Source organism: Dermochelys coriacea, chromosome 17 (genome assembly GCF_009764565.3).
Source record: "Dermochelys coriacea isolate rDerCor1 chromosome 17, rDerCor1.pri.v4, whole genome shotgun sequence".
NCBI lineage: Eukaryota > Metazoa > Chordata > Testudines > Dermochelyidae > Dermochelys > Dermochelys coriacea.
In genome coordinates, this window is record NC_050084.1 from 1,076,950 (window position 1) to 1,099,688 (window position 22,739).

Sequence of the window (22,739 nt, forward strand, 5' to 3'; positions counted from 1 at the left end):
TTCTTTGTTAAATAAACTTAGATATGTTTATAGTGAAAACAAGTATAAGTGCTGTGTGTTAAGTGGAGCGGTGATTCTGAGGTGAAACTGGTAAACTGGCATGTACTATTACTTTGTGAGTAGCAGATCTGTGAATTCGGAAAGTGCCCTATGGATTTGGGCTGTCCACTCCCAGGAGATGCCCTGAGGGAGAGTAGGTGGAGCATGCCTGCACCAAGACAGAGAAGCCTGCTAAGCTGAGAGGAAGTGCTTGTGTTGCCCGTGGCTAGTGGAGTCAGGGATCCCCAGCAGGCACAGGCAAGGCAGGTGGTAGCGAGATGCCTCACAACCCTGGGTGCCTGCAGGAAGCGTCACAGGTAATTTCATCCTGCTGCTCTGAATTCTCTCAGCAAGTTCATTTGGATATTGAACTTTTTCACTTCTCTTAAACTGTTTTGGACATTGCTGTGCATGGTTAAAGTTATTGTGCTTCATCCAAGAAGTGGCTGCATTACAGTGCAGGATAAACGGAACCCTATACATGTCTTACCCTTCTTACTCACAGTGATGTTGTGAGGCTCATTTGCAAAGTCCTCAGATCCCAGGATGAAAGGGACTATAAAAGGACACAGCACTATTGTGGCATGAGAAACAGAAATCAATCCAAAATACCCACCCCCTGGAGAACTGTCTAGAGAAGAGACACTGGCCAGGAAACCAGTAACAATCTGGATCTATTTGCAGGAGATGGCAAGTCCCTAGCTCTTCTATAGCGCTTTCCACCTTTCAATCTCAAAGCGTTGTACAAAGGAGGGCAGTCTCATCGTTCCTATTTTACAGATAGGGAAAACTGAGGCACAGGGAGTGAAGAAACTTGTCCAAGGTCTCCCAGCAGGCCAATGGCAGAGCTAGGAATTAAACCCAGGTCTCCTGAGTCCCAGTCCAGTGCCCTATTCCCTAGGCTGTAACGACTCAGCTGCTAGCAGGGAACTGAATTTCTCCTAGTGTCCTGGTAGTGCTGAATAACCTGTACAAATGTGGAATGAGAGGGCTGCTCAGGAGGGTCACACCTTACTGAGTATTTACCGGAGCATGATGGTCCCAGCTCCGACACTAATTACCTCTCATCTTGTTTGCTTTATTCTCCAGCCTACACCCCTTATTTTGCAAGCCCTGTGCAGTGGGGCTGCTCATTTAGGTATAATTAGGCTTGACCTGAATTCCCTCAGGACCCATGCAGGAGAGTAATGCCCTGCTGCAGCATTGCTCCTGGGCCATGTGTGAGCTTAAACATAAAATCTGCTCGTAAAAACCCCTAGACCAATTAAACTGGCTCCTGCAGCCAGGGGCTCTCACTCACTCACTAGCTATTTTGCTGCGGTCCCAAAACACCCCTTGAGTTGAAACTTGACTTCACTTGCCACCATTTTATTAACTCTGCAGATGAAACCCGGGAATGACTTCAGGAACATTGGGCCAGCAGGTTAAACAGCGACTGGCCAGCCAGAGCAGGAACCAGTGTTCAGTGAGGGCCCTAATTCATTGTTCCTGCCCAGTTTAGATACGACACAGCAAAGGCAGCCTCTCCATTGCCTCTCCGAGGGGAATCAAAACCGCTCTGGGGTGCTAAGACCAGAAAAGAGAGCATTTAAGCCAAGAAAATTGAATGGGCAGGAGAAAGCTTGTAGGAGTGTTACCGCTGGTGGGTTGAGCCTCCCAGCCCCTACCATGTGCCCTAGTTAAGGAAAGCCCATCACTGCCCAGTGGGTGGATGAACCCAGAGCACAAATGGGAGGATGGGACCCTGTCATGCATGCTTTCTTTGACTGCTGGAGGCATGGGAGAGGAATTTGCCACCTTCAAGATCCTTGAGGGGGAAAATAAGGACCAGGGTGACTGAGCTCCCTCCATCAACCTGCCCTTCCCCCTGCACGAGCCCACACCTGCCAATGTTCTCACTGCAGCTGTACCAGAGCTTGCTTACAGGCTGCATGTGTGTGAGGAGAAGAGGGTGGGAAATAATAGGTGGGGTAGGACAGAAACTCTTTTCCTCCAGCCCCACTCCCACCCCACAGCGCCAAAGAATTCTCTGCCTGCAGCCACTGCACCTATTTACTGGCAGTGGGGGAGTGGCAAAACTCCCCACCATGAGTGGAAAATGACACATGCACACCCTGGGGAAGCATGTACCAGATTCTTCCCACACAGAATGAACCAGTCTTTTCGGAGGCAGAGGAGGGGGTAAACAGTATCCCAGCTCCACTCCCTTCAGCAGGGAGCACCAAGCTGCAGTCCAGTGCAATGCTGGCCTGCTCCCACCTGCAGCCCCAAAGGGCTGGATGGCTGCAGACAGAGTTCATGTGCTAAGTGGGAGCCATGTGGACATGGTGAATGTTTCTAGGCAGTGGAAGCCAGAACGCATACAGAACACCTCTGGGAAAACAGCATGTTTCATGTTAACCAGCATCTGCAGCACCAGCCATCTGGCAGGCCTGGGCAGAGAAGAGCCTATGCGCCCTGTGGGGTAGCTGCACACATGGGCAGCACCTCTCTCACTTGTTTCAACACAATTTTTACCCCACAGCCCCAGCTTTTGATGAGCTAAGTGCTTGACACTGAGCTGAAAGTTCCAGAGTTCAACCTAAGGCTGCTTTGACTGGGCTCCTCTCTGAATGACTCTTTCCCTTGTGACTCACCTGCCAGTCAGTCCCTGGGAGCCCTCCTGCTCATCCAGTCAAAAGCTGCTTCTCACAGCAATAGGGAACAGTGACCCACTGAGCAGCGCAGGGCTCTGGGGCTGGGGAAAGAGGAAGTCACATCACTTGCTGCACTCATGTGGGGGAGGGGAACACTTCCCCAAACCCAGGTAATGAGCTTCTTACCCGGAGGCAATAAATGCAGCCCAAGGCCCTAGGCAGAGGATGAGTACAGTTAGCAGGGCTGGAAAAGGACTCTCTTCCTTGTAACTTCCTCAAACCTTCCATCAGTCTCCAGTGGCTGGAGTGAAGGGCAGAGAGTGCCACAAGAGGCTTCTGCAAGGTGCTCTGGGGAGAGAAGGGCCATGAGGACAAACACTTTATATGGCATGTGCCACCTCCAGATCAAAGGGAAAAACAAGTTCCCTGAATATACAGATTATTGCATTCTGCAGTGGGCTCCATCCCTGGGTGAGCAGACAGGTACACTGTACCAGCCAGAAAGAGTTCCTAGCAGCCCCCAGCCAGATAACGGGAAATGGCACTGAGTTTGCAGCACTCTCTGGGGAAGATGTAAGGAATGGCCTTCAGATTAAGAACATCAGAATGACCATACTGATTCAGACCTATCCACATAGCCCAGTATCCTGTCTCCGACAGTCCTCGGTGCTAGATGCTTCAGAGGGAATGAACAGAACATGGCAATGCATCAAGTGATCCATCTCATCGTCCAGCCTCAGTTTCTGGCAGTCAAAGGTTTAGGGACACCCAGCGCATGGGTTGTGTCCCTGCCCAGCCTGGCTAATAACGATTGATGGGCCTAGCCTCCATGAACTTACCTAGCTCTTTTCTGAACCCAATTTTACTTTTGACCTTCACAACATCCCCTGACAATGAGTTCCACAGGTTGCCTGTGCATAGAGTGAAGAAGTAATTCCTTGTATTTGTTTTACACCTGCTGCCTGTTCCTTTCACTGGGTGACCCCTAGTTCCTGTGTAATGTGGAGGAGTCAATAACACATCCTGATTCACTGTCTCCAAACCAGCCATGATTTGAGAGACCTCCACCGGATCCCCCCATCGTCGCCTCTTCTCCAAGATGAGCAGTCCCAGTTTTATTAATCTCTCCATGGAAGCTGCTCCCTAATCATTTCTCCTGCCCTGCTCTGTACCTGTGCCCATTCCAATATATCCTTTTCCAGATAGGGCGACAAGAACTGCACGCAGGATTCAAGATGTGGGCCTACCATGTATTTATATAGAGGCATTGTGATATCTTCTGTCTTATTATCTGTGCCTTTCTTAATAGTTCCTAACATTCTCTTAGCTTTTTTGACTGCCGCTGCACATGTAGTAGCAGATGTTTTCAGAGAACTTCCACAGTAACTCCAAGATCTTTTTCTTTAGCAGTAACAGCTAATTTAGAGCCCATCATTTGGTACGTATGGTTAGGATAATGTTTTCCAATGTGCATTAGTTTGCATTTATCAACATTAAATTTCATCGGTCATTTTGTTGCCTAGTTTTGTGAGGTCCCTTTGTAACTCTTTGCAGTCAGCTTTGGACTTAACTAGCTTGAGTAATTTTGTAGTCTGCAATCTTCGCCACCTCACTGTTTATACCCTTTTTTCCAGCTCATTTATGAATATGTTGAACAGCACAGGTCCCAATACAGATCCTTGGGGGATCCTATAATTTACCTCTCTCCACTGTGAAAACTGACAGTTTATTCCTACCCTTTGTTTCCCATCTTTTACTGATCCATGACAGGACCTACCCTCTTATCCCATGACTGCTTACTTTGCTTAAGTCTTTGGTGAGTCACAGACTTTCTGAAAGTCCAAGTACACTATATCCACTGGATCACCCTTGTCTACAAGTTTGCTGACACCCTGAAAGAATTCTGATAGAGTGGTGAGGCATGATTTCTCTTTACAAAAGCCATGCTGACTCTTCCCCCAACAAATCATATTTATATACATGCTGGATAATTCTGTTCTTTACTATAGTTTCAACCAATTTGCCTGTTACTGAATTTAGGCTAATTGGCCTATAATTGCCAGGATCACCTCTGGAGCCTTTAAAAAAAAAATCAGTGTTACATTAGCCATCTTCCAATCATCTGGTACAGAGGCTGATTTAAGAGATATATTACATACCACAGTTAGGAGTTCTGAAATTTTATATCTGAGTTCCTTCAGAACTCTTGGGTGATATCATGTGGTCCTGGTGACATCTTACTGTTTAATTGATCAATTTGTTCCAAAATGTCCTCTACTGATACCTCAATCTTGGACAGTTCCTCAGATTTGTCACCTAAAAAGAATGGCTCAGGTTTGGGAATCTCCCTCACATTCTCTACAGTGAGGACCAATGCAAAGAAATAATTTAGTTTCTCTGCAACGGCCTTGTCTTCCTTGAGTGATCCTTTAGCATCTCAATAGTCCAATGGCCCCACTGATTGTTTGGCAGACTTCCTGCTTCTGATGTACTTAAAAATATTTATTATTAGTTTTTGTCTCTTTTGCTAATTGCTCTTCACTTTCTTTTTTTGGCCTGTCTAATTATACTTTTACATTTGCCTTGCCAGAGTTTATGTTCCTTTCTATTTTCCTCAGTAGTATCTGACTTCCAATTTTTAAAAGATGACTTTTTGTTTCTAACCGCCTCTTTTGTTCTGTTGTTTAGGTGGTAATTTTTTTTGTCCTCTTACTGCCTTTTTTTTTTTTTAAATTTGGAGTAGACATATAGTTTGAGCCTCTATTATGGTACATAAAGAGTTTCCATGCAGCTTGCAGGCATTTCACTCCTGTGACTGTTCCTTTTAATTTCCATTTAACTAGCCTCCTTATTTTTGTGTAGCTCCCCTTATCGAAGTTAAATGCTACTGTGGTAGGTTTCTTTGGTATTTTTCCCCTACAAGGATGTTAAATTTAATTACTTTATGGTCACTATTGCTGAGTGGTTCAGCTATAGTTACCTCATGGACCAGATCCTGTGCCCCACTTAGGACTAAATCAAGAACTGCCTCTCCTTTTGTGAGTTCCAGGACTAGCTGCTCCAAGAAGCAGTCATTAATGCTGCCTAGAAATTTTACCTCTACATCCTATCCTGAGATGACATCTTCCCAGTCAATATGCGGATAACTGAAATCCCCTATTATTACTGGGTTTTCTGTTTTTTGTAGCCTCTCTAATCTCCCTGAGCATTTCACAATCACCATCACTATCCTGGTCAGGTGGTCAGTAGTATATTCCTACTGCTATACTCTTTATTATTCAAGCGTGGAATTGCTATCCACTGAGATTCTATGATACTGTTTACATTTTAGATTTTTGCTATGCAGTAAAACCTCAGAGTTACGAACATCTCAGGAATGGTGGTTGTTCCTAATTCTGAACAAAACATTATGGTGGTTCTTTCAAAAGTTTACAGTTGAACATTGACTTAATACAGCTTTGAAACGTTACTATGAAGAAGAAAAATGCTGCTTTTAACCATGTTCATTTAAATTAAAAAAGCACAGAAACAGTTTCCTTACCTTGTGAAATCTTTTTTAAAAACTTTCCTTTTATTTTTTTAGTAGTTTACATTTAACACAGTACTGTATTATATTTGCCTTTTTTTTTCCCGTCTCTGCTCCTGCCAGATTGCATACTTCTGGTTCCAAATGAGGTGTGTGGTTGATCAGTCAGTTTGTAACTCTGGTATTCGTAACTCTGAGGTTCTACTGCAGGGGTCCTCAAACTGGGGGTCGGGACCCCTCAGGGGGTCACGAGCTCATTACATGGAGGGTCACTAGCTCTCAGCCTCCAACCCAAACCCCGCTTTGCCTCCAGCATTTATAATGGTGTTAAATATATTAAAAAGTGTTTTTAATGTGTAAGGGAGGTCACACTCAGAGGCTTGCTGTGTGAAAGGAGTCACCAGCACAAAAGTCTGAGAACCCCTGTTCTACTGTATTTCACTCTATGCTTTATTTCACATGTAATGCCACTCCCCCCCCAAATCCCTCAGTGTCACCTACTCTGTCATTCCTATCTTATTTTGTACCTTGGAATTATAGTGTCCTACTGATTATCATCACTCTACCAAGTAATGCCCATTATAACAACATCCTCATTTAATACTAGATACTCAAGTTCTCCCATCTCAGAATTTAAGCTTCTTGCAGCTGTGTACAAGCACTTCTAAAACGTGTCAATATTTAGTTGTCTGCCTTACATGTAATGTAACTGAACAGGACTCTTTCATTTGACAGTTTCTCTTCAGTTCCTACTGTACTTTATCAACTTCTCTCCTTTCCTCTTCACTAGGATGCAAAATATCCCATTTAATAAATACTCCCCTAAGGGCTGCATCTGTCCAAACCGTGTGCTCCATCGTACTTGTCGGCTTTCCCCCAAGCCTTAGTTTAAAAACTCTATGAACTTTTTACTCTTACATGCCAGCAATCTGATTCCATTTTGGTTTAGGTGGAGCCCATCCTTCCTGCACAGGCTCCTCCTTTCCCCTTTCCTAATAAATCTAAATCCCTCCTCCAAACACAATTGTTTCAGCCATGCATTGAGATCCTGCAGTCCTGCCTGTCTGGCTGGCCCTATGGATGGAATTAGAAGCATTTCAGGGAATGCTACCATGGAGCAGGGGTTTGACAATTCAGTAGTGGGCATCCCAGAAACACTGATGTCCAAAGAAGTTATGAGTATATAGTGAAGATACCAGTTATAAAACCAAATCACCTAGTCAGGCAGAAGAGGGGAGACCTCACACACAGCTAGTACCTGAAGCTGAAAACAGCTCTTTCAGCTATCTTGAGTCAGTATGCGAAGACAGACTAAACCCTCCCAGGAAAAGGCAACACCACCAGACAAAGCTGCCTACTTCTGTCCATGCAGCATTCAGACATTGCATCACCAAGCAACCGGACTTGCAGCATGGAAGGAATCTGCATTGATTAACAGCTGGACGAGGGCCTAAAGAAACCAGGAGCAGATAAAAGACATACTAGACAAGCCAGCTTAAATCACAGAGATGGCACAATGAGAATGCTCAGGTGACGCTCAGAACCTCTGCCAGACAGCCTAATGCTGGTAGAGGCAAGGGGGGTGAGGGAATATTTATTAATTGGACCAACGTCTGTTGGTGAACAAGACAAACTTTTGAGCACCACAAAGCTCTTCTGCAGGTCAGGTGTGTGGAGCTCGCAAGCTTGTCTCTTTCACCAACAGAAGTTGGTCCAATAAAAACATTACCTCACCCACCTTTTCTCAATTAGAGCTGGTAAGACAGTTTAAGTGAAGGCTCAACTTCTCGAGTCAGAAGAAGGGAGAAAAAGAACCAATTTCAAAGGACTTTGCGCTGCTGAAGAAACATCTCAAAATATGTCTCCGACCCAGGGCCACAATCCAGGAAACAGCATCAAGGTGCACAAGAAAGGGAGTGGCAAGAACTGATGCGGGAACCAGAGGATCCAGCTCTCTACATGAGCAAAGATCCATCCGGCTTGCTGCAAGGAGCCAGAACGAGTGCAGAGCTCTGGCACCTGAGCGTCAGCCCCAGCTGTGAACAAGGCACCAAATAAGGGAAGGATTCTGGAGCATCAACTCCCAAGGAAAAACTGTTTCAAGTTAAAAATTGTTCCTTCAGGTTTGGAACAATTTCTGTATCTGTTCTTTATCAAGTACAGCAAACTTTCCTCAACAGCAGCAAAGCTTCTGTGGAGCAGAAAGCAGTGTCAGAATCAAAATGGGCTGCAAGAGACAGGTCCATTAATCAAGAGAACCAGACCCAAGACTGCATGAAGAGAACACTTCACCTCCACTAGGAGGCTGTGGGCACAGCAGGCAGCTCTCCTAGGTCTAGGGTGTCCTCAGTGGTGAGGGGCTTGGTCTGCAGACCCCTAAACTCCAAACCATCTACCACATCTGTCCCATACACTTGGTGACGGGTGGGTTTACTGGTGACCAGCCACTGGTGGCATCAGTCCTTTCTGAGGCACAGCTTCCTTGCTCATGAATTTGGGCAATAAGGTTCAGTGTTCCTTCAGCCAGGCACCAGCTGGGAAAATGCAACTACCTGCTCAGGGGACACATTGCCAGACCTTCCATCATGCTCTATAAGATTCTCTCTTCCAGGGGTGGCTTCTTCACCATTTTTGCCCCTTTGCTAGAGCTGGCACATTCACCCATTACAATAGCAACACCAAATCTGCAGCACCTCCCAGGCACACCCAATCTGAGATTTCATCAAACTCCAAACTAAGCAGGGTCAGACCTGGACAGTGATTGAATGGGAGACTGCCAATGAAAATAATACATTTATACAGCCCTTTGTATCTTCAGAACACTATATAAATGTTAATTTACTAATCCTGGAAAACCCAGGGAGCTGCAGGGTGTGGTGCTGGTCAAACAGTAGGAGGTGCTTTTTCCTTTTCCTACAGAAACCCTAGCAAGGTACTGCTGTGGGTGCTGTGCTGTTAGAGGGGCTATTTTTCACAGGAGATATAAAAACAAGGAATCTTTAAGATGACATGGAAACTTTTGCAAGAATATATGCGTTAACCATAGCATTGTGGCCAAATTCCAACATCTGGGCAATTATATTCTGACTAAATTCTCCTACAATATCAAATAGATACAGAACTCTCCTTCGCCTCCTGTCCTAAGTCACTCTGTAATGCTGTTTGCTGTTAGCAGCTTTCATGTCCCTCCCCAGAACTGGCTGCATTTCAGTGTTGGTACAAGTGATTCCTGTGTGAAAAATGTATGTGCATGCACAGAGTTTATAAAGAACTTTGATTATTTGGGATAAGAAATTATCCAGAAAAGTAAAATCCAATTTGCTGATGCTTGTGGTACCACTGTAAAGAGGCCGAGAGCCCTGAAGTACTACAGACTTGTGACACACACCTGTCACAAGTACTCCCTATGGCGAAGGGAACATTGACACGCTGACCCACCCCCACTGCTCTATCTCTGCAAGAGGCTGACGGATACTGGCTATGATTCTATGGCAGGTTTAATCGTTATAAGAAATTACAAGTCAGCATCTCAGCAGAGGAAACAGAAACCCATAGAGAAGCTCCAGTGAAACAGACAAGCCTTCCGATCCCCTTCTCCAGGCACCACCAGGTCCCATTGCAAGGCTGGTAGGATAATGAGCAAGGACTTTGTACATAGAGCATTTTAGTAAAATGATACCAGTGAGTGGAGACTCCATTGGCTCTTGCCAGTTCTGAACAACCAAATGTACCTGACCAATACATACACTGTACAATATTTATCAAAGAAAAGTGCATTACAGTACCGAATTTTCTCTTTCCCAGCACTGGCCACTCTAAAACATGCCAAAGATACTCCTCAGACAAGATGTCAGGTTAACGTTCAATGCAGAGTTCTCTACAAGTTGGCGCTGGTGCTGCAGGTTGTTTGGGACACATGTTTTGCTCTTCAGTGCTGCATGTGGCTGTGCAGTACGGGATGAAATAGTAGGCACTGGCATCAGCAAGACAAGTGACCCAGGCAGACCCATTCTTTGTGCTGGGGGTGAGGGAGAGTGTGTGTGTTTAATGTTGAAGTGGAAGGCAGGGTACAGCACAACAGATTTCACAGCTCACTACTAAGCAAACACTACTTAAACCAACTGGTTTTCACTAGCAGTGAGGAGGCTTCCCCCTTCCTGTAACTTAGAGACTCCAGATATACAAAAATGATCACTGACAGAACATTAATTCTGAGAAGCAATTGAGGGATACATTTAATAGATTTTAAAATCAGAAGGGATAATTGTGATCATCTCATCTGAACTTCTGAATAACCCAGGCCAGGGAACCTCACCCAGGTTCCTGCATCCAGCCCATGACTTTGTGGCAGGGCTAGAGCAAAGCTTTCAGAAAGAGGCATCCAAGTGATGGAGAATCCACCACAACCCCTGTTGATTGAACCTAATCAAAAGGTTAATTACAGTCACTATTAAAAACGTGCACCTTATCTCCAGCTTGAAAGTTTCTAGCTTCAAGCAGTTGGATCTTGTTATGCCTTTTCTAGATTAAAAAGTCCTTTATAGTCTGACATCATCTCCCTGTGTCATTCTTAGAGACTGTGACCAAGTCGCCATTTAGCCTTCTCTATAATAAGCTCAATAGATTGACCTGTTTGTCTGTGAGCTCTGTGCTGGACCTGCACTTCTTAGAACGATGAACCATTGCTATGTGGTGCTCTTCACCTGATGACCCAAACTTCTAACTGGGAGAAAACAAAGATGATTAATCATAGAATATCCGGGTTGGAAGGGACCTCAGGAGGTCATCTAGTCCAACCCCCGGCTCAAAGCAGGATGAATCCCCAATTTTTGCCCCAGATCTCTAAATGGCTCCCTCAAGAATTGAACTCACAACCCTGGGTTTAGCAGGCCAATGCTCAAACCACTGAGCTAGCCCTCCCCCCCAAATAGCCTTGAGCACAGGGGACTGGACTAGAACCCCTCTCGAGATCCCTGCCAGTCCTACGAGCCTATGATTCTATGATATCTCCAAGGAAAGCCAATCAAGTGAAGGGGCCGATAAGCCATTTCCAAGGGGTGGCTGCCAGAGTCCTCCCTCTTAGGTTATACCCCACTTGTTATGTGTCACAAAGAAGGAAGGAGAGAGAAGCCCAGAAGACAAGACTCTCTCTCATTCCTGCAATAGGATAAGAATCTCTCCAGAAAACAACAACATTGTGACATATAATTCTGATGATGTCAGGAGAAGTCAAGCTGTGAGGCTCAGTTCTTCCTTGGATGTGAACTTGTCCAGGTAGCAGCACATTAGCAGTGTGGTGTGGAGCAGATTCAATTCAAAGACTGGTGCCTCTGTGAAACCAAAGGAGCGTGCACTGGAATATGCGTCACCTGAGATTCAAACAAGCTGTCAGGACAAAGTCTCTGGAAAACCAGGTTTCAGTCTGTCCTATCTGCTGAAAAGGTCTGAAACAGGACTATGTTAACGCAAACTGGATACCCATTAGAGCATACCAGCAGGATCTACATGGGGCAGTTAGAGCGCAATACCTTAGTCTGCTTTACAAATCATGCTCTTCTTGTGTGCTTTGCAAGCACCATGTAGACAAGCTCTTAGACCAATGACAAAAATCGTAAGAAGGACTGTTGAACCTACAAGCACCTGCCCTTTCTGGGAAATCTACCAAATACTCTCCTGACACTCCACTTAGACAACTCTGCCCTTAAGTCCCTTTCCTGGCTCTGCCAATTACTACCATTGCTAGGCCTAAACTGCAAACTCCCTCCTTCCATCCTCAGCAATGCCGCCCTCCAGAGCCCAGACCAGCACATTCACTCCGGAAGGATGGACTCGTGTAGCAGCAGGAGGTGGCTGGTTAGAACAAGGAGGGGGATTTGGCCACACACAAATCCCTGGCTACTCAGCAATGATGGGAAAGAAATGAAGACAGAGGGAGTCACAGGGAAAGGGGCTTTCAGGAAGATGGTATTTGCTTGTAAAGTCTAGCAAGGTCTTGTTAGAACTTTACTTACTCATCCAAGCCTTTCTGAGCACAGGGGATATAAGAACAGAGACTCACAAAAGCACCTTTCCGAGGCACTGTAATGTTCCAGATACCCACTAACATCAGGTGCCCATAGCTGGAAGGAAAGCACGTTACACAATCTCTCCCCGTCAGGCTCTGTTAGTCCCTACCTTGGTCCTCACATTAAAAAAAAATAAAAAAATCCACCAACATGGTCTGAAAAATCGATACCAACTTCTGGAAATTCTTACTGGTAACTAAGCCCATACTTTCTGGGTAATGACAAAAGGTCAAGTGACTTGGAAAGCAACACGTGGGTTCCACTTGACATGCATGCACAGGATATATTGGTAATCACGCCTGGTGAGCTGTGACAGGTCTCAGCACACATTGGGGAAGGCCCATGGAAGAAATCAAGAGCCCAGACCTGGGGAAATGGCATTGATTCTGGGGGATCTCTAGTGCAGCTGAGACAGGAGCTCAATATTATAAATAAAATAAATACAAATATTTTCAAACAAAAAGCATAACTAAAAAAGAGAGTTCCGTGCAAGCCTGGGAAGGTGCGTAACTGGCAGGCTAGCGGGAACAGAAGCCAGTGCTAGCTGCATGGCTTATGTCACGTCTCAAGCCCAGAGAGGCTAGGAATGTGGTTTTAGTGTTTAACCAGCCTCAACTGCAGCCTGGCACACTCTGCTTCCTCCTGAGAGAAGGCCTCTCTCTGTTAGAGGAAAGAAACCAACATCACAGCTCGAAACAAAACGGCTAGAGTAAAAATAAAGCCCAGGGTGGTTTGGTGACCGAGGTCACATTAGGAGGTGGAGAGTTTGCAGGCTGGGGGATGCACTCAGAGGTGCTCACACTGCCAACCAAGAGAAAAATTACAGTGGGGAGACAGAGAAGAGAACTAACTCAAGTCCAGCAAGTAACAGGTTGAGAAGCCCCTTTCACACTCTACCTGCACTGGGCCTGCTCCCCAGCTCTTGACACATAGTTTGTAAACCGTTTCCTAAACACAAAGGGAAAAAAAAACCCAGACCTTGCCCTGACCTCCACAAGTGAGTAACCAAAACCCAACAGCTTCCTGCAAACCTGTGGGGGTGGAAACAGGACTCTGCTTGGGGTGGGAGAGAAGAGAAATCAGGAAGCAGGTCTCTAGTGGGGGCAAAGGAAGAGAATTCAAGGAGTGTGCCACTGGTCTAGCAGGGAGGGGAGAGGAAAAACTTTAGGAAGCTGCCTTTGGCCTCCTGCTAGTACCTAGCGCAAAGGTGGGCAAACTACGGCCCGCGGGACCATCCTGCCCGGCCCTTGAGCTCCTGGCCGGTGAGGCTACCCCCGGCCCCGCCCCCGCAGTTACCCCACCGCACGGGCAGCACAGCTGGCTCAGTCCTCCTGCCGCTCTGAGCGGCATGGTAAGGGGATGACAGCAGTGGCGCATGTGGGTGGCAAAGAAGGGGGTTGGATAGGGGGTCCCGAATGGCAGAGAAGGGAGTTGGGTAGGGGGTCCCAGCGGGCAGTAAGGAGACAGGAAGCAGGGGTAATTGGATAGGGGGTGGGGTTCCGGGGGGGGGGGGGGCAGTTAGAGGCAGGGGGTGCTGGGAGAGGGCGGTCAGGGGACAAGGAGCTGGCGGGGGTTGGAGGTTCTGAGGGGGGTAGTCAGTGGTGGGGATGGATAGGGCATGGGGGCCAGGCTGTTTGGGGGGCACAGCCTTCCTTACCTGGCCCTCCATACAGTTTCACATCTTGATGTGGCCCTTGGGCCAAAACGTTTGCCCACCCCTGACCTAGCATCCTCTCCACTGAAATCTCTTCCCTTCCCTTCCTCACTGGAGCAGCACTTCCGGAGTGTAATGCAACAAAGCAGCTGATACAATACAATGCAGTAAGGAGGACAGGGAGCCACTACTTTTATTTTCCTGCAAAAGCAGAACACAATGCATGGGCGACTGAAGGGCTCCCAAGTCAGATATTAGGGAGCAAATTATAAATCTAGCAATACTTTGGGCAACTGCACAGCCAGGAGTCACCCTTGCTGGAGATATTCAGAGCCAACATGCAAAGGAGATAGATTTCCTGAACCACCAGAGACTTCCTTCCCACTCAAATGTTCTAGCGCTGCTAAAAGGCCCTGCGATCAGCTGGACCTGGTGCTGAGCTGTGGGGACTATGACCCAGCACTGGCTCATGCACTGTCAAAGAACCAGGAGCCCCCCACATTGGGGGACAAACATTCCACTTCTCTGGAGCACCTCGGCGTACAACATGAACACAAGGGTCCATGGCTATCAAGCGATTAGGTAAGTGCGCGGGGCTTGGCTGGATTAACTGGTGACCTGCCCACCACTCACAGTGCTTTTGGGTAGAGATGGAGCACACAAGGCTGCAGGTGAACATCCTATAAGGATTAAAAAGCATTAGTCCTGAGTTAACAGTTTCTGGGGCATCCACTCAAGTGGTGAGTGCGGCCCTGTCTGTTTCCCAGCACATACATACTAGGCGACTTCTCACCTTTCTTAGAGCTGTGCTCCAAGAGAACAGTAGGGGGAGAATGCATAGAACGTGCTACATCAAAGGGTTTGTGCCTCAATTCCCGATTGCACTGTTTAAACTGGAAATAGAAGCAATGTCTGCTTCAAGTTACTCTCCAGATCTCAGCTCCCAAAACAAAAGGGTCACTCTTTGCCTAGGCTCCCCACCTGACCCCACGAGGCAATAAAACAGGGAGCCTTGCACTTCTGCCAGCAGGTATTATTCTTCCCAAGACAGGCTCTTGTAAAAACCAGAACAGGCTGAGTCTCACCGTAGCTCTGCATGTAACAGGAAAATGTACGAATAGCTTGAAGCCTAAGCCAGATGCCAGGGCGCTCTCCAAAGTCCTACGGAAGCAGCATCAGAAAGCTGGGAAGATTGTGCTTATGGTGCCCTAAATTCTCAGCCACGATCATTCTGCTCCTCAGAGTGACATCCTCTACTGCTTCTGCAGTCAGCAGTATAGCCCCCTTCTGTAACTCCTGTCTTTGTGCTGACCCCAAAACCCTAAGCCACCCAGCTAGCTTCCATTTTGAACATGGCTGTCTGGGCTGCCCTCCTCCTGCCATCCCAAAGCTCAGCCTCTCTTTACTTTTCCCTCTGTTCAAAACACCACGATTTAACAATTCTCTTTAGTGGCTTCAGAACCTCAGGCCTCCCCATTAATTGTTCTTTAGCCTCTGGGAACTGTGCAGGTGGTACAGAGCCACGCTAGCATGAACACTATGACTGAGGAGACAAGTTCCCGTTAGTTTGATGAACTGTCAGAAAAGATGCATTTCCCTACTGGAACTCTCACCCAGGTGCCTCTGCGAAGGGGCCGGTACAGGATTTTAATAACACACCATTTCAACTTTTGTCTGTCGCTTATTTCTAATTATATGTAGAGGAAAAGAGCTACAGGAAACGCTGCAGATGTAACAACAGCTCCCTTCACACACAACGACTTCACTAGGCAAGAGAGTACTTCTCTGTGGTATAGCTGTATGTGCAAAGATGTGTTCTTGGCTAATACAGTGCCAAGCACCCCAGAAACACAAAACTGTCCCAGAGAGAACAGTGCAATCCCACTGTGAGCGTGGACTGGATGGGTGAGATTGATACACAGGCAAGAGCAGCTGAGTCACGCTGGCAGGTGAGAGTGAAGCAGAGTGATCCGCGGCAGAGGAGTACTGCAAAGCTATTCAACTAGGCTGAGAGGAGATTTTATTCTACTTCTCTATGAAATCTCATCACCAGCCACAGAACCCCAGACTCAGAACAGACTTTAGGCTGAAATTAAACAGACAAGGAAATCAGCCATTCCCCTGCCACCCCAGTCAGCACAGTCACCCAAGAGGAACAAGCACATGGAGAAGAAACAGCAAATAGAACCCAGGGAAAACGGATGTGAAACACAGAGGAGCTGACTGGGAAAGTGACCTTGCTCTCTGCTGAGGCCATCTGCCCTACGATGAAAGCAGCATGCAGCCCAGGCAACCTACAGGACTCTTCAGTGCTCCTGGACAAACAGACAGCCAGAGTCACAGGAAGTGCCTCCTCCCACCTTTGATTACTGTTATGGTTGCAGGGATGCATCTGGTGTCTAGACACCATGGTGATGGGAGGATTAGACAAGCAGTGGGTAGAAGAGAATCATTCAGAAAGGAAGAGCTGGTGAATGAGGGAAGATGAAAATGGTCAAAGATGTCCTGACACAAACAGAAACAACTTGTACCCAGCTATGAAGAGAGCCACGGAGAGACAAGCATGGTCTGGCAAGCTCCATGAGCCAGAAGAACCCAGACAGGGTTTTAGGAGGGAGTGCAGGGACAACCCATCTGATCTCAACTGCCTTGCAAGGACAAAGGGGTGACACTGCATTTCCACCTTCAGACCAGCATTTCTCTGATCACCTAACAACGAGAAGATTTTCCAATCCAGCCCAGTACAAGGGAGACTTGGGGAAAGGCCGGGAGGCTAGAAGGGCCCAGAGCCCGTCTCCAGTCAAATTGTCGGTGACTGTGAGGGCACTGCACAGAGAGGTATCGCCTACAGATCTGACACATAGCGCAGTCCTCGCCACCTCACCCAGCTCTGTCACACACCCTTCCCACTCTCACCACTAGCACTCACACCCATCACAGTCATTTAGAGAATTAACAGCAAAATCAAGGACTTTATGCACAACGAGCTATGTTAATGTAGCGTTAAGGCTGAGACATTAATCACCAAAAATTAAGACCCTTCATAGGTATTTCCAATGTGCCCATTACCTTAGTACCTTGGCCCTGAACAGAAAGGTAAGAACCCCACTACATTTAGTCTGTAAGAAGGCATTTGCTCTCCTCATTCCTTTATGCAGCTGCTGGTGGCATCCTACTGCTTGTTTGCAGAAATGCAGCCGATTTGTTCTTTCAGTTGCTGCTGCTGAGGAGGAAGGCTTGTGTGAAGAGCTCTTGCAGTGAGCTCTGAACTCCAGTTCTAACAGTCCCACTGTAACTGTAACTTTGCCCCATTGCATTCATGTGCTACTGCAAAAGGGCCTATCATTACAAGGGCCCACAATACTGGGCAAGGGACACATTAGTCAAGAAATAACTAGTATTGTGTCGGAGACAGAAAAATCTTGTGGCTAGAGCACAGGACAGGGAATCAGGAGACCTGGGTTCTGGTCTTAGCTTTGCCACAGGCTCTCTGTGTGGCCTAAACTTTTCATTGCTGTATGATACTGTCCTACCTCAGAAAGGGTATAGAAGGCTTAATTCATTACTGGTTGTAAAGAACTCAAGACCTCCACAGAGAAGGACAAAGTATTATTTAATTATTACAATGTGTCTCTCCTCTAACTTTAGTTGCACCTATGGAGCATGTTGCATGATAATGTGAGGAACAGTCTACTACGATGCATAACCAAAACACAAGGCCACTGTGGGAACCTTAACTCTGCACTTCCTGACAGGGGTGATTAAAATCTCTGACTCTGAGTAACATTAACACTTTCTCAAGGAATTGAGAGAACTTGGACGGTTTCCTCCACTGGCTCACTGTGTGCTCACCAAGCGTCACCCATCAAGCATCCCATTTCAAACGCAGGCACACACACAAGGCAAGTGCAGCCAGGAAGCAGGGACCCAGCTCTTGGGCTCACTTTGCACTACTCAGCTGTAAAAAAACCTAAAAACCAATGGAGCTGGTCATTGGCTCAGCCACTTTCTTGCTTCCCTGAGTAGGAACATGCCATGGCAATCCAGCCATCAGAAGTCAGTGCACCAGCTCAGCACAGGCTAGAGCAGTGGTTCTCAAACTTTTGTGCTGGTGACTCCTTTCACATAGCAAGCCTCCAAATGCGACTCCCCAATAAATTAAAAACACTTTTTTATATATTTAACACCATTATAAATGTTGGAGGCAAAGCAGGGTTTGGGGTGGAGGCTGACAGCTTGCGACACCCCATGTAATAAAACTCGCAACCCCCTGAGGGGTCCTGACCCCCAGTTTGAGAACCCCTGGGGTAGAGTGTCAATGCTACACATTTCCAAGAGACTTCAGTGCAGCTGGAGAAAGAAAGACAAGGAGAGCTAAACCCCAAAAGACTGCATGCACAAAAAAAGCCCCTCAAGTGAAAAGGCAGTATTATAACCCAGGAACGGCTTTGGCCCTCTGTGATCTAGTCTAAGGCAACAGGCTGCCCTCAGCATCCAGGCCTCCATGCCAACAGAGAAAGGGGCCAGAGCCAGGATACCTCAGAAGGAAGAGGGTAGAATTTGCTGAGCTCTGCTGCCCCTGGAAGATATGATGTGGTAAACTGGCAGAAGAAACCACACCAAACCGCTAACTAGCCATTACTACAGGCAAATTACAGGACTGCACTTCACTCTTCTTGGTGATAATGATAATCAGCCTAGTAATTTGTCCTTCTCCAGCCTTCTTCATCTCACGGTCTCAGCCAAAGGGCTTTACTAACCTGATGGCCAGCCCCCTCCGAGGTGGTGTCACTATCCCCATTCTACAGAATGTGAAAGAAAGGCACAGAGAGAGAAGTGACTGGCCCAAGGCACACACGGAGGGAGTGCAAAGCTGAGCAGAGTCCCCTGCTCAGTAACAACATACAGAACACACGTCTGTGCTAGCATGCATTTCCTGGGGATGATGGCCTCTGTCCACAGAACAAACACTCAGTATGTGGCCTCTCAGCTGAGTATGCCAACAAGGGTCCAAAGGTGGGGGCTTTATGATGAGACAACAGGATACCAGGAAACAGACTCAGGATAACCATTTTCAGTGACCATTGCCTTGGAATGGATTTGAAGTAGCACCTAGACAAGAAAGGCTCAGGGATCGGAATCTCTTTCCCAATTCCCTGAGCCATATGTAACAGAACAGCTATTTTACAGTATTACACTCAATCCTGGAGTGAGGGGACTTTGCCCTCTCCCTATCTCGCTTCCCCACAGATTGGGAGCATGTGGTGAAATACATGCCTCATGTATGCACGATCCCAAGCGCACCAGAGTCAGCACAGAGGAGAGAGCACTGCTTAGCTCCAACCTTGCCTAGTGCTAAAGCTAGTGGGGAAGGCAAGTTTAGATTAGTCTATAAAAGAGCATCCAAAATCCTGGCACATGTTCTCCTAGGACAGCAGTTGCCTCGCCTCCCCGCCCCTCCAGTGAACTTGTGCTTCATATAATCAAGGGCTGAGGTTCTCTTAGGTTGTGCCTCACTCTCCTCTGTGCTTGGCACAACCTCCTTAGGAGGAGAAACAGCACCACATAGTGGCAAGACGGAGTACTCCTCAACCCCCTTTTAGACACTGTGCAGGAAAACACGAATGAGAATGACAACAGAGGTAAGAATGAAGGAACAAAAATAGAAGAGCTTCATGCACTGATCCTGGTGTAAGATGTTCTTGACTTCTTAGCTCTCCTCACTTTCACTTCTGTATCTCTGGCAGCAACAGAGAACACAGGCCTTCACTAACGCAGTGGGGTGGGAAAAGCCATTCCTAAGCCTTGTGTTTCAAGCACATGCATCAATCCAAGTCTAGTAAGAAAAACAGGCCCCCAATCTGGCTGACATTGGCAGAGAGCTGTATTTCAGCAAGGCCGTACCAACGCCATAAACAGAACGAAGCTTCAGTATTCTTAGTGCAGCTGAAGACAATAAACCAGTTCTAACATTGAAACAATCTTTGAGGAGTTCTTGGCCCTGCCCTGTGTGAAGAGTATGTCTCCCATCCCCAGTCAGGTATCCCCCTAGCAGCTGTCTCCGGAGAGGCTGCTCAGAGTTCTTATGCAAGGTCTCCTGCATGCAAGATATGCCAAGAAAGTGTTTGCATCCCTAGAGAAAGGCAAAGCTCCAAGCAGGTGTTCTCCTACCAATTGGCTTGTTCAGCTTACACATTCATGGGCCATATCTGACTAATCGAGTTCATTCAGACTAGCCCTTGCTAGAGACACAGATGGGACCTATGAGAGATGCCTTTGGTTTATTCTTTCCTTTGCAGGAGGAAAGGAAAGTATCTGGCTTCTAGCACAATAAACAACACACATACTTCACTACAACAGAAGTTAAATCCCTGGCTTTCACCCTCCCTGAGCACGACTCCGACCAGGTGGCTCTAGGGAAAATGTCCCATTTCCAGGAAAAGTCACAAAGGCTGGAGGATCCCCAGCAATCCACAGCTCCTCAGCTGCCGACCTCAACATTTCCCATCCCTTTGTGTCACTTAAATTAAAGCCTCTCAATGGAATTTTTTTTGCTGCCTCTTCCATCTGTCTCTTTACAATTCCAGGAACAGCAACATGACCACATGTTACCAAAGAATAGGTGATAACAACATGCCTTAAACACAAGAAGCATAAGGTCACCAGCTCCTTAGGCCAGGTAATATGTCGCTGGCATAAGAGAAGCCAAAACACTGGAATATTTAGCGAGAAGAAAGCAAAAGAGATGCAGTGTCATTCAACTGCATTCCAAACATATGACACCAAAGTCAACAGCAGTGTTCCACAGTACTCACATCACTGGGGCTGAGGTTCCCAAGACCATTGTCCTGCTCAGATTCTCTGCTGGATTCATGGCCATGGGAGCAGCGGGGGTGGGAGGGATGAATCCAGATCTCCAGCCGAGTGGCGTCATCTCCAACTTGTCGGAATGTGGACTTCTTGCCCTTCCCCCATCGGCTAGGGCTCAGTTCCAGCACCTGATGCTGCTTCTGTTCCATCTGCTCAGCCTGTGGAGACAAGACATACAGATTCAGAAACCTCTGGGATCATGGCTCAGGAAAATAAGTCATCATTTCATTTACCGGGAAAAAAATCCGTCAGAAGCCAGCTGTTTCCCCAGCTTGCAAAGCACAGCAGCTGCCTGCTCTATTGTTTGACTGCTGGATGTTTAGTAACCTCAGCTCTGGTGAAAGATGCTAGATTGAGTGCCCTGGAGTTTGAAAGACTTTATCTAGCCACAAAACACCTACACAGCATGAACAGTGCACTGCCAACATGTCACACCTCTGATCTGGAGCGTCCACCTCTAAGGAGATGAGAGGAGAGGAAGGGAGCTCAGTCTCCATGGCCCATCTGAACACTTACTTGACTTATTTGATAAACCCACCAACTAGCATGCCAAGTAGTATGATGGTGACTATGATGAGGTGGATCCCTGTCTCACTAGGAACTGGAACAACTTTCAGTCACTGCTTAGCTAAGATTGGGGGGGAGGGATAGCTCAATGGTTTGAGCACTGGCCTGCTAAACCCAGCGTTGTGAGTTCAATCCTTGAGGGGACCATTTGGGATCTGGGGCAAAAATTGGGGATTGGTCCTGCTTTGAGCAGGGGGTGGGACTAGATGACCTCCTGAGGTCCCTTCCAACCCTGGTATTCTAGGAATTCTATGCCCTTTAACCAGTGACCCAGAGATGAAAAAGCTCCAGAGCTTATCAGTGATCTCTTGAACCACTCACCGCTCTTTGGAGAGAAACAAGAAAAGACGCTTCACTTTGGCAGCTGAGTCTACTTTCCACCCTTTCTCAGAACTATGCAAGAGTCAAATCCAGACCCAATAGCCATTTTCCAACCCCCCCACCAATCACAAGAACGCAAGAATGGCCCTACTGGATCAGACCAAAGGTCAATCTAGCCCAGTATCCTGTCTACCGACAGAGGCCAGTGCCAGGTGCCCCAGAGGGAATGAACAGAACAGGTAATCATCAAGTGATCCATCCCCTGTCGCTCATTCCCAGCTTCTGGCAAACAGAGGCTAGGGACACCATCCCTGCCCATCATGGCTAATAGTCATTGATGGACCTATCCTCCATGAATTTATCTAGTTCTTTTTTTAACCCTGTTATGGTCTTGGCCTTCACAACATCCTCTGTGCGTTTTGTGAAGAAATACTTGCTTTTAGTTGTTTTAAACCTGCTGCCTATTAATTTCACTTGGTGACCCCTAGTTCTCGTGTTATGAATAGTAAACAACACTTCCTTATCTACTTTCTCTACACCAGTCGTAATTTTATAGACCTCAATCATATCTCCCCTTAGCTGTCTCTTTTCCAAGCTGAAAAGTCCCAGCCTTATTAATCTCTCTTCATACAGAAGCTGTTCCATACCCTAACCATTTTAGTTGCCCTTTTCTGAACCTTTTCCAATTCCAATATATCTTTTTTGAGATGGGGCGACCACATCTGCACACAGTATTCAAGATATGGGCGTACCATGGATTTATACAGAGGCAACATGATGTTTTCTGTCCTATTATCTATCCCTTTCTTAATTATTCCTAGCATTCTGTTCACTTTTTTGACTGCTGCTGAACATTGAGTGGATGTTTTCAGAGAACTATCCACAATGACTCCAAGATCTTTTTCTTGAGTGTTAACAGCTAATTTAGACCCCATCATTTTATATGTGTAGTTGGGATTATGCTTTTCAATATGCATTATTTTGCATTTATTAACATTAAATTTTATCTGCCATTTTGTTGCCCAGTCACCCAGTTTTGAGAGATCCTTTGCAGTCTTAAG

At 46.8% G+C, this 22,739-nt stretch overlaps 1 protein-coding gene across 5 annotated transcripts in view; it reads right to left on the bottom strand.

Annotated features, from left to right (window-relative positions):
* Nucleotides 1-22,739, bottom strand: part of SMG6 (SMG6 nonsense mediated mRNA decay factor) — a 158,824-nt gene that overhangs the window by 118,174 nt on the left and 17,911 nt on the right. For all 5 annotated transcript variants that reach the window (XM_038375280.2, XM_038375278.2, XM_038375277.2 and 2 more), the window contains one exon: nucleotides 20,736-20,948. In XM_038375280.2, coding sequence (XP_038231208.1) covers nucleotides 20,736-20,948 — 213 coding nt within the window. The remainder of the gene's footprint in view (nucleotides 1-20,735; nucleotides 20,949-22,739) is intronic.